Below are 12,171 nucleotides of genomic sequence, written 5' to 3' on the forward strand. Positions count from 1 at the left end.
GAATAGTAAGCCGGCTTTTTTTGATATCACAAATAATAAGCGCGTACAGACGTTCAGCATTCAGCGTCCTTGGAGATACATTTGCCGGAGCATTCCTTACCCGAGTTTGGGTTGCACGGAGGGATCTGAGGAGAACAATTATCGCCGCCTTGAGTGCCATCAGTGCCGCCATTGCAGCACACACCGCCCTGCCAAATAGAAGGTTTGGCTGCCGGGCATACGCCAAACGCATCGGGGTGACAAAAGTCATCCTTGGAGATGCACTTGCCATAACATTCCTTGCCTGACTTTGGGTTGCATGGAGGGATCTGGGGAGTACAGTTGTCGCCGCCTTCGGTGCCGTCAGTACCGCCATTGCAACACACGCCGCCCTGCCAAATAGAAGGCCTGGTCCACGGACACACGCCAAACGCGTCGCCATTGCACAAGTCGGCAGTGGAAATGCAGTTGCCAAAGCATTCCTTCTCGCCATCCTCGCACGGGTTGGTGGCGACGTTGCATGGACTGTTGCTGGCCAGCTCAAACTCCTCGGGGCCGGCGAGAGTGCGAGGCGTGGATGACGACGATGCAAACAGGCATGCCTTGTACTTGCCGGTGGTTTTGATGGGCAGACGCACCTCGCCGTCGATGCCTCGTGCGTAGTGCCAGGCCACGGAGCTGTCCCTCTTCATGGCCGCCTCGTCCTCCTGCCAGGTCGCATCATCCGCTTTCCATACGCCAATCCAGTTGCCATATGCTGGCTGGTCCGTCGTGTAATGGAATGTCATAGCCGGTTCGTCGTCAACATATAATATGCTGCTGCGGCTGCCAGCTCCAGCCATATGGAGGAAATTGGCTGGCAATAACGTGACAATTATAATCCAGTGCATCATGAACTTCCAGTCAAGTTATCGATTGTGTCTGTCTTTTCATTCATGCCCTTGCAATGCAGGCCGGAATCTGTTTTACCACGTTGCCCCTCTTCCAGTTCTTCTTTCAAGCATGCAATGGCTTTTTATATTAAATTAACACGAAATCAGTCATGCTCTGGGCTAATCCAGAATTACTGATATAACTCCTAATACCAGGATCTGTCTATAGTGAGCCCGTCCGTCCCTTTCAGATATGCGCTATCCTTGAACTTCAGTCAGATAGCTGCATGATTTGTCGTTTATCCGCACAATCCTTTACGCGCCTAATATTATATTGTATTCAATACTATTAAGCTGACGGGGGAAAAAAAATTTTCTTCTTTTTTTCTCTGTACTTTCTTGCGGAACTTGTCATGCATCTTGATCCCTCATCTATACAAAGGGAGTCATGGATTATTCTGGAAATTGAACCTGTACATTGACTTCCACTACTACAACGTCACTGGTAGGAGCACCAAAAAGCAGCTCCCAGTGTAACGGTGGTTCCAATCACATCCTTGTACACCCACTGTAGATGGCAACGAGTTTGCCAAAAATGCGTCGAGTACTACGGGACAAGCCCCCCGATACCAACCAAATGTAGACCTGTGTCCACTATTAGCATGGAATAATATAACCACTTGTGCAGACTTTGGCTAGCTCTTGTCTCCAAGGATTGTGGCTAATACGACTTGATCCTCCTTAAAGGTATTGAGAGCCACTACCGCGGCGATGCGTCCCGATTTGATCCTTTCGCAAATAGAGACAATCTTTTACTTTGCGGCTTGTTCTGGCTTTTCTTGCGACTTTGATACAAGTCAATATGTGGGCAAAGGCTACTTTGTCATTTTATCCGTCTCCAGCACCTTACGCCTATCAGGTTGCCCTTGGCATCCATGAAGGCTTTCGCAGCCGCGCTTGGTGTAAACCAATAGTAACTTCAAATGTTGCGTTGCGCACTACGCACCGGCCACAAATTATATATAATAGCGTAATACGGGATAACTTACACAACAGTGAAATATTCACATTTCCACCCAGCAAGCAAAATTGGAGGAGAAATAATGTTTCTTATAGTGCCACCTAGCACAGCAGCGAATGAATTGCTGTCGCCTTCTATCGGAATTCAACTTGATTGTATTGAATTCCATCTTATAGCTCTCACACATAGATGCATCTAGTTGTTGGGTGTCATATCTGGTGCATGACTTGGGCCCGCGTTAACACCTTCAATAACCGACTTCACCTTGACATCTTCTCACACCGCAATCGACTTGCGCATATCCAGCAATTCTTCTGTTTTCCTGTCAATAGCTGCCTTTGATAAAGCAGCGATTCGATTTTGGGGGGTGGCGGCAGTATCCGCTGCATGACGGTAACCATCCAGCTTTAGGTAGTCGAAGCGAGAGTTGAAGAAGGGAATTTGGTAGTATTCTGCGTCATTGAAAAAAACATGAGCAGGTATAGTGTAGTAGGTTGCCTTGCTCTGAAATTGGACCGGATGACTGATTTTTCCCAATCCCTTATTGCTCGATTGAACAACTTCACCCGCTATTTAAATATGATTAAAGAATGGAAACCCGCTGACTTGTTGAATAGTGACGTTTCCGGGGGGTATAGATGATAAACGGCTCTGGAAAGAAGAAAAAATACTATCAAGTTTAATCAATCCTTGAATAGAGACTACGCCCATCAATCGTGTGAGCTGGTAATCATAGCCGAGAAAATGGTGAGCTACCTTGGCAAAGCAGGCTAACTCTTCTGGTAGTTCTGACTGGGTTGGTACATGGGTACTGAGTGCTGGAAGAAGGAAGGAGATAAAAATGAGGAGAGAAGAGAGAGTGTGCTGTACAGCAAACATGATTTTAGGCGAACGTCTTTATGAAGGGACCGGTATCTGTGCAAGATGGCTCTGTAGTGGCATCTGAGTTGCATAAATGTAATCTGCTGTGCTGTTGGAAGAGATTTAAGACGTTTCGAGTTGGCCACGGCTGTTTCTCACATCTTGCTATCGGGGTTTTGTATTTTCTCTCTCTTAGATATGTGAACTTGACTACTGTAAAGGATGAAGCTGCAATAATAGTCCTTTCGTATAGTCGTGATCAGCTAGATGTCATTATCGTAGCATCTTGTTATAAACACGCCATATTTTCGTAGGGTCCACATACTATATAACTGCTTCTAGTGTGTTCTCTTTTGTGCTATTATTGTACAAGAATGCGATTGGGTCAACATTGAATTTTCAGTTGCTGCTTGATGGCTCTTCTGGCTCTCCCGTAGTAACATTGTGAGTTAAGGCTAAGGTCTCCTCCTGGATAAGATTCTCCATAGCGGCACGCTCGTTCCCTCTTTTATTCATCTTGTCTCCATAGGTTGGATTACCAGTTGAGAATTTCCCCTCCTTTCACGTTATGCAAGGCTTATTGTTTACTAATCTTCTTGCTGAGGCGTTTTTTTGTTTTACCTATTCTCTGTATTCTTGGAAAAGGGGGCGTGTCATTTATCCCAAGTTTGGAAGACTTCCAGGTCACCCTGTCACAACTACTTATTTTCTGCCACGCCGTAATTACATGGTATTTCAGTCAACAAATGCAGTTGACCTTATCCGACAGGTTCAGATTCCTTCCGACCCAACTTCACTTACAGCCAATGTTGCTGGTCCGGATCCCGTCAGACTCTTTAGAGCAAATTAGACATAAGTGCTTGCAGCGAACTAAGTAGCGGACTCTTTACCGCGATTCAACGTAGTAAATAGGACATGGATGCACAGATGCAATCCTCACATGCAGGCATAGGAGCGAGGCTAGTGCCAAAATAGTAGCCTACTAATATGATGTGTGGGGATGTGTCAAATTAACTCTTGCCCGTCAACAGTTCCTTCTACTCACCGGCCCATGGCAGGACGGGATACATATGTAGCCCACAACGGTCTTCTTTTTACTCCACCAGATTTGTTCAACACACGGGGCCGTAAATTAAAGCTGTAAGAGAGATACCAGCCCTGCTATAGCCCAGGATTAATGAGTCGCACACCAACAGCAGGAGGAAACCGTAGCCGCGCAGATATAGCCTCCTCCAGTTCTCTTATTACTTTTAGCCCTGGCAATAAATTTCTTTTGTGAACTTTACTACGCACACTAGAGGTCGTGTCGGCGCTGCGGCAAGGGTAGTTTGGCTGTCAAGGCTTTTTTCGACCTCCTGGACGGATTTGGTAAGTACGACGACTCTGCCAAGGAGCGGCAGAGAATGCCTAACATATTACAGAGATACCAAGTTACTTACCAGGCTGCCCACATACTCAGAAATCGTGACTTGTCTCTTATATAAGATACCGTGTGTCATATAGAAACGGATAAGGACAGCTTCCTTCTCGTTCCCCGGTTTTGTGGTTTTTTTCCCCTCCTAATTTGTCTCCCAAATAATGACAGTTCGCCTTAATTTACATTAGCATTCCACTACAACCCCGAGATACAAATATGAGAACTTCATTAGTTTACCTATTAGCTCTAATAGGACTAAGCACTGCCATCTCTATCAGTTGGGGTAGTGCGTCGCAAAGCTCTTGCGTTTATGAGAAGCTGTCTCAAGGCACCCGGGCTCTCGGCGCAATTACAAAGAATATCAGGAGCCAAAAGCTATGGGGATCACAAGAAAGCGTTTGCGGGTCTGGCAAGAGGGATAAGGAACTCCTTCAAAGCCCAAAGACTATTTTAAAAGCCCCCAAAAACATGCCGAAAGCACGTACAACTCGATTGCAGCCTAATGTAAGTGCGTGCTTCTTGAATAATAACTCTTTGTTTTTGATTTCAACGTTGCAAAGTTGGGGGAGTATAAAATTTAAACTGATGGGAGGTAATAGTCAATTCTACGTCGACAATATAAAAAGGAGAGCCAAATTATCCCTGACTGGGAACAAGCAAACGACAAGTTTAGGCGAGCCGAAAAGCGTCTCCCAGAGCTTGCTGCAGAAGCTTTGCTAAAACTTCAAAAAGTCTCTGCGTATAAACAAACACGATCGTTAGTAATAATCGACATCTTGCTTCCTCTCTCGAAATCTTCTTTGGATAAACTCAAGGAGTGGGATAGCCCAATCGGACGTGCTGCAAAGGCATTTGATGATTCAATAACGTCTGTCCAAAAGAAAATTGGAGGGGAGCAAGTACCTGAAATTTTTGGCAACAAGCTCAAGTTGAGAATAATTTGCTATTTGAGAGGAGAACAACGACATAAGAGCGCTGTGGATGAGGCGTGCCAGCGACTCCACGGGCATAATGAGCAGCAAGCTGTTCAAGAAGAAAACGAGATGCGAAACTCGCTTATTCAACTCTTTGAGGATTGTGGAAATCCGACCAAGACTAATCAACAAAGCGATCTGCTCCAAATTTGTGACGAGCTTAGCAGAAAGACGTTGGATCTCGAGGAGGCAACACAGGATTTAATTACATTTCGAGACCAACTCCAACAAAGATTACAAGATGGCGGCAAGGTTGAGCAACAAGACATTGACAAGGCTGCAAAAATAATCCGGAAAGGAGGTCTCGGTATGCCTAGGAGCAGTGATGAGGATTGGGCTACGGAAATGGCCGCATGGTATCTCGGTGCTGTAATAACTTCGGCTGAGCCAAACGAAAACAACCAGCCAGAGTGTCAAGCTATGCCGACGTGGGCTACTGAAACATGGGTTACAGCGCAGGACATTCCAAAAGACAGGATAGCCTCGCTGGAGGCATTTTATATTATTTCAAATGGACCGTATAAAGATACTTACGGTGCTGAAGATCAACTGAGGGGAAACGAGAAGTGTTGGTCGGCTTCGGGCCTTCGGGCATCCAAACCAATTGATTGGGATAAACTGTCTGCCGCGCTGGTCTATGTCAACAAAAGTATTGGAACTTGGCGAGTCACATGTAAAGCATGCGAGTCTGAAAGGATTGAAGAATGGCAGCTCAGATGCGGTTCTACCAAAGCTTCAAGCGCGGTCTAAGTCGGCTACGGGCAAAATAAGGCACATGGTGAAACCCGGCTTGATATAACGAGGCCTGGGGCCTAAGGCTCTCACCGACTTCTTATATAATAGAAGACCTATAATACGAAAGGCTGTTCGTGGATAAATTGAGTTGTTCTCCACGCCTGCCAAGGTCTTGTCATAAAATGTATCTCACCTAACTATAGCAAAACATTTATACTAGACTCGCGCGAGATTCACGGCGGCATGATCTAGGAGTATTTCGTCTAGCACAGCCCAAGACACAGACTCCACTTGTGTCGGAGATACAGCCGGACGTCAACTTTCGACGTTGCTCGGCCGTCCTTCGTCCAGTATTGCGCACGCCCACAGACTTTTTTACAAGGCCCTGGTTCATCACAGCTTGGCACATGGCCATGGGTGATGCTGCAGGTTGGCTAGCAGGGTAGGCAGCTCGGACTGGGCAGTTGCATAAAGTGCGTAATAAAATCCAAGACTTGGACGCTTACTATTGAAGATTGGACCGTTGAACTGTCGCGTCAATGAATATCTGAGCGGCTGCCGATCAATGGCTCTATGTGACCAGACAGTACATTACGGTCTCCATTTGTACGAGGCCTCCACTTTTGGTGGCGCAGACATATAACAGGGACAGGCTGGTGAGCGGAATATCGGCAGTTCGGCATAATTCTGGAATAGCAGTGGACGTCGGGTTGGCATGGCCGGCCGGTTAGACTTTGCGGCTGGGTTATTAAATTGCAAGGGACCGCTTAAGAGACATTGGAGTATAATTCGTTGCGATCTGAAAGACAATTTACCCAGTTGGCCCATGATCTCGGCAGAAGCACATGTCGGCGCACCTGTCCCCTGTATTAAACTTGCTACTGGTATTGACATATTGCAATCGTATGATTCCAGCAGAATGAAGCAAAAGCTTAGCCACGCTTCTACAAATTGCATGACTGTAGCAAGTTAACTAGATATAAATACTATGAAAAGCCTCAAGATTCTCGCAGTAATTTACTTTTCTCAACTATACAATACTGCTTATTCTCGCTTCTTGACTATTACCTTTACATTATGAAGCATCTCGCTATCATTGCGGCCCTTTGCTGTCTGGCTTCTGCTAGGAAGATTGAGGCTAGAATTCCCCAAACGATTGAGCTGGAAGTTGCAGAACCCCTGGACAACAATGACATGATACCTACAATTATGTCATATAATCGGTATTTCGGGATTTTCCTGTGTTATAAGACAGTTCGTACCCCCTCGATATATAAGTTATGCAAGAGAATATGCAGAGTACTAATAAAGAGACATGGCTAGTTACAAACATTGAACACATCTGTTTTCAAGGATGAAAGCCTTCAAATCGAGGAGGAGGAACAACCGACAAATGAGGGCAACCTTTGGAGGCACTGTGCGAAAGAAGTCAACTTCATAGCAGATCTGGTGGCAGAAAGAACGCCCGCGCAAGTCGCAACCCAACTTCGCGATTAGAGGTATTTGCAATGAGCAAGGTCGTTGATATGACGGGCTAGGCCCGGTGGTGACTCGACTTGCACTCTCACTGCTGCCCCGGCGTGCTTGGCCGGGCGAAATCTACCAATAAATATTAGCAGTAGCGAGCTCAGGAAGTGAAGAGCTTCACAGGCTTTTCGTTTGTTTATTCTTCTTCTTCTTCCCCAACCTTGAATATTTAGAACAATGATCTAGTCAGTTGTGAATATACTCGCTAGATCATTATATTATCCCAGGCTTCTTTGTAACAAATGCAGTCAATTCGTCGCGTTTATCGGTACGATACTGTGTTCGTCCCTTGCAGTAGGGAACAGCAGTTTCCGGCTCACGCGTGCGTTGAGCCGGGAGTAGCAAGTAGTCCAACAGAAGTTAATTTATTGTGTCTGGTTTAATTGACAGAAACTCGGTCGTACAGTTGTTGAAGCAAAATACGTCAGCCCTCGCTGTGATGTGATTTATCTTCAGATGACTACTAAACCTTGATGGCAAGACAACTCCAAAAATGGACGCGACCGTAGAGGGTTTTCAGATCATTGAATCAAGTGCAATGACTGGCATAGAGTCTCTAGTCCATGTCATCTCAGAGAAAATCCATCCCAACATTTCGAGTGTTTCTCTTAGTAGTGCCAACTCTAAGGATGACCATTGACGATACTTCACAAAAAAGATGCCTCCTCTACCGACAGCAGACCAACTGCCGGGTCGTTTGAAACTGAGAAGTCATCCAATCTGGGAAACACATGATATTTTCCAGCCTCAATACTAAACCGGGAAAAGAGTTTGACGGTACACTGGATGTAATCCGAAGGGCACCAATGTCCCAAATGGCGGAGTCAGACGCCTACAATACGTTTTTTTAATTGCTGAGTCTAGGATTCTCTGAGTACGAGGCGGCTGCATCACGCTATGCAATACGTGACACAATGGCTATCCTCCACGTTGGTGCCGTTTATGTATCCCTAAACTCAAGTTTACACACGGTTAGGGAATCCTAAGGGCCTACGGCTTTGACATGTCAACTGGTGCTTGGCATAGACGATTTGCACTCTAGCCAGCGGGGGCCAGATACGCTGTCGGTAAAGCGCTTCCAAATTATTCCGTACGAATTCTGGGTCCTCCTCGCCTGCATCTGCCTGTAAATCATACCGGTGAAATCTGTATCGGTGGCTCTGGCTGGGCTCTTGTTGGGGGACTTGGATTCGTCAGAGGAGACTTCGAACAAGTTTCTTCTAGACGTGGGCCAACGGTTTCACTGCACCGGCGACAAAGGTCATCTGGACGTCTGCTTCCCAACGGTACTTTGCCTCGGAGGTGTGAAACTGCATTATCTACTGGGCCAGGCCAGTAGAGAACGACAGTCAACGCGTCAGGGCGAGCTTCGACTATTACGGGAACAAGTTTCGCCCGAAAAAGGGCCCGACATATCCTTGAACGAAAACAGGAGTAAGAGGATGAGGTTGATCGGGAATTTAACTGGGAGGGGGAGGTAGCTGTGTCGAAATCTCTGCTGCATTAGGTCGACCGTCTCTCGCTGTTTGCCACAACTCCCTATTTAAAGCAGCGAAAGCGAAAAAGCTTGAAATCCTATTCGCCGGGTCCACGTGCTTTCTATGGGGATGTCTACTTCGGCGCCTGTCACAATCATCAGCAGCAAACAAGGTACTCTGCATTGCAACCTCAACAGACGACCAGCATCTGCGTACGGATGGCCAGCTCCCAAACAACAAGATTTACTGATACACGGGAAGTCTTGCCTCCCCGGATCTCGGTCTCAGCGCATTCCAGAGAAAGCATCTGGCGGAGGCAGCAGACATCATCATCCAAGGAGTTTTACCTCGTAATTTGGTGCAAGCGGTTTGGCTAGTGGCAATTTATAGGAATTGACATGAGCAGGCCCTGTCCCAGATAAATGGAAACACTCATATTTCTATTGCGATGTATTCACGCTTTACCCTCGTGCATTATCTTTCCATTCAGGATTATACCGCCATCTCTCGTGGTTTTCTGTCACCCACCACCGTGTCACAAAAGCCGCTTCTTCAGCCCACTTGGCGGCCTCTATACCATGCTTCTCTTCCACAGTTTGTAATAGTTTCGCAAAGCCAAAGGATCCGGTAGGATCCTCCTCATGTGGATCCTTATCAAGATCACTGAACCACCACTCCAAGTCTTCAATTAGAGGAACTACTAAGCGCCAGCGAGGCTCATCCATGCTACGCACCGAGACTCCTTGACCACCAGGGCTTACAGCTGTGAACTGCCATCGCTGTTCTGAAGCCATGCCCGGTGCCTTGAGTGATCGGATAAGCGACTGGCCCTCGTAGTTTCGTAGAAGATCATGCGCGGCCTGCAGTTCCGACGACGAGAGTGAGCCAGTTTCGATGAGCAAATCCAGTATAGTTGGTACGACAGACATGGCCGTGACCGATTCCTGGATCTCAATGGTGGGTAAATTGGGGTGAGAGAAGGCGAGGGGCACCCGGAACCCTCCAATGTTTGGGACTCCCCATGGTGATATTCCGCCCGTCTCTGCTAGGGGGACACCGTGATCGCCGACAAATACGACGAGTGTTTCGTTGGTGGCATCTTGCTCTTCGATGATCTCCAGGACTCTACCAACCCAACGGTCGACGTAGCCCACAGCGTTGAGATACATGGACATGTCATACGCCCAATTACCACTACCCTCTGGTGTAAGGGCAACGTATGTTGCGGTCTCGGGAATTTCGTATGGGTAGTGCGCCGTGCTAGTGAGGTGAGTGAGAAACAGTCGTGTGTTATTCTCCCTTGCTGCTCTAAATGCGTCAACGATATACTCGTCGAGAGCTTCCTCTTCCCAGCCCATGTAGTTCACATATGACCGGTCGGGGGGAGGGAAAATGGCTCTGTCACTCTCCAAGTATTCCACGTCGATAAGCTCATCGTCTGTGTAGCCGATGCCCTCCATCAACTCATACTGGCTGTCAAATTGGCCAGTCACTGACATGAGGAAAGAGTTGTTCCAACTGTATTCAGTATACTGTCGATTTACAGGGCTGTGGGCCGAGGTGTGGTCCATGTCGTTAAAGAGCTTGAAGATGTGTGGGAGACATGGCTGGTAAATATGGCTATAATATTCCTGATTGCCATCAACTGCTAGTGGGCTGATGCCACAAAGTGTTCCCGCACAACTTTTCAGTGTGTATGTCGCAGACGGGGTGCCGTGGATCGCATGGATACCACCACGGCGCCTCGTCTCAGGATGGTCAAAGCCGTCGTTATAGTCGCCCGTAATAAAGTTGGCGGTTTTTGTCAGAGTTGCAAGTCGCTCTTGCACGTCGCTTGGTATTGTTTGGTTGTCCCAAGTTTCCTCAAGCTTCTTCCACATATACCCATCCTTCTTAAAGGGGAATACATCCTGGCGAGTGCTCTCTAGTAGAATAATCACAACATGTCGGATATTAACGTCACCGAGCTTCCCATGTAGGGACGGAAGCAGATCACCCTCAAAGTTGGTTTGGTTTAATGGGTCCAAAGCCGAGCTGTAGTGTGTTTGGTCCGGCTCATACCAGTCACTGAAACCCGACGGAGGGTCGTCAGTGTTTGGCAGCCAAGCCCACCGACTGGGTTCTCCCAATGCCGTTTTCCCATCCCATTTCTCCGTTATATCGAGATCATATACCGGTAGTAACAGTGTCAGCGGCGAGTTGGTGCTGAGAATGTCGGCGATGGGAAGGGCAATCGAAGTCCACGATAAAAAGACGAAGGCGTGTTCATTGGGCCTCAAAATAAACGTAATAGCCTGCGCTATGAGATATACGCCAGTCGTAATATACAAGAGCCAGGAAAGCCGACTTTTATGTTTTCTAGGCCTTTGCATAGTGTCCCTGTGCTCCAACTCGTAGAGCTCTTCCTCATCTCGAGCAAGTTTTCCATATTTTGAGCTGACTGAAACTCGACCACAGCTTTTCAACCTACTAAAAATCGCGGCTGCAAGAGTCTTGATAATGTCGAGCGCCATGCTGGCGAAGAAATAAGGAATGCCCATAAGCATGAATGATGTAAATACAAGGCCTGCGAATGCCATCAGGCAGGTTGGGAGGCCCTCGGCAAATGTTGACCACGATGACGAATCTGCGACTATGCCGACATTTCGCCAACGAGGCTCTGACCCAATGACGAGGAAAAAAGTCGTGTTGATCGTTGCAATTGCTAGTTGTATCGACGTGGTGATTGAAGCAATGGTGAATAGCAGAAAGCGAACCTTGCGGCCCGTAGTGCGGGTGAATGGCTCTGAATCAAGAAGTAGCCTCAGCAAAAGCAAAATCGCTGTGTCTTGTGCAAAGAAACTGAGTGACCACTTGGAGAGTTCGGTCGACGTGAGAGCTTGTAAATGGACGTGTATGTGGAGGCATTTGGTGATCAACACCGAAGTAGCTGCAATCGAGAATACGAATCTTGCATCCATGAGTCGGCAGAAGGGGGCTGCAATGATGGACAACATGCCGCGAGGACTACAAAAACATCTTCGACAACCAAAACGAGCTGCGTGGGAGGCAGTAGGACATTTCGGAGACTCCATGATAGTTGCTCCAGGGTTGAAATGCTGGCTTCGTCAAGGCAGGGAACCTGAAGAAGATGACAAGAAGCACACTCAAGCCATCGCGCCCATAGCAACTATGTAGAGTAAGGAAATTCACTTCGTCCTAGGTACAAGGTAAATTCGACATGCATGCTGGGCGAGTAGGGTGTTGGACCAACACTGAATGCGATGTCGGGATATGGAGGAAGATGGGCGTGGCGCAGAATACGAGT

The 12,171-nt window shown here is 47.3% G+C and overlaps 3 protein-coding genes across 3 annotated transcripts; 1 reads left to right on the forward strand and 2 right to left on the reverse strand.

Moving 5' to 3' along the window:
* Positions 1-53: 53 nt before the first annotated feature.
* On the reverse strand, positions 54-821 carry MAA_08640 (uncharacterized protein; the record flags this gene model as incomplete). The annotated part of the gene is made up of 1 exon (XM_007826638.1): positions 54-821. One exon carries the CDS (start codon positions 819-821, stop codon positions 54-56), a length of 768 nt encoding a protein of 255 aa, XP_007824829.1.
* A 3,797-nt stretch (positions 822-4,618) lies between these two features.
* MAA_11036 (MFS multidrug transporter) lies at positions 4,619-5,874 on the forward strand (the record flags this gene model as incomplete). Its single annotated transcript, XM_011413002.1, has 2 exons — positions 4,619-4,654; positions 4,750-5,874. The coding sequence occupies 2 exons, from the start codon at positions 4,619-4,621 to the stop codon at positions 5,872-5,874; spliced, it is 1,161 nt and encodes a 386-aa protein (XP_011411304.1).
* A 3,451-nt stretch (positions 5,875-9,325) lies between these two features.
* On the reverse strand, positions 9,326-11,860 carry MAA_08641 (sulfatase domain protein; the record flags this gene model as incomplete). Its single annotated transcript, XM_007826639.2, has 1 exon — positions 9,326-11,860. The coding sequence occupies one exon, from the start codon at positions 11,858-11,860 to the stop codon at positions 9,326-9,328; it is 2,535 nt and encodes an 844-aa protein (XP_007824830.2).
* Positions 11,861-12,171: the final 311 nt, after the last annotated feature.

The sequence above is a fragment of the Metarhizium robertsii genome, assembly GCF_000187425.2.
Source record: "Metarhizium robertsii ARSEF 23 chromosome Unknown MAA_Scf_4, whole genome shotgun sequence".
Classification (NCBI taxonomy): Eukaryota; Fungi; Ascomycota; class Sordariomycetes; order Hypocreales; family Clavicipitaceae; genus Metarhizium; species Metarhizium robertsii.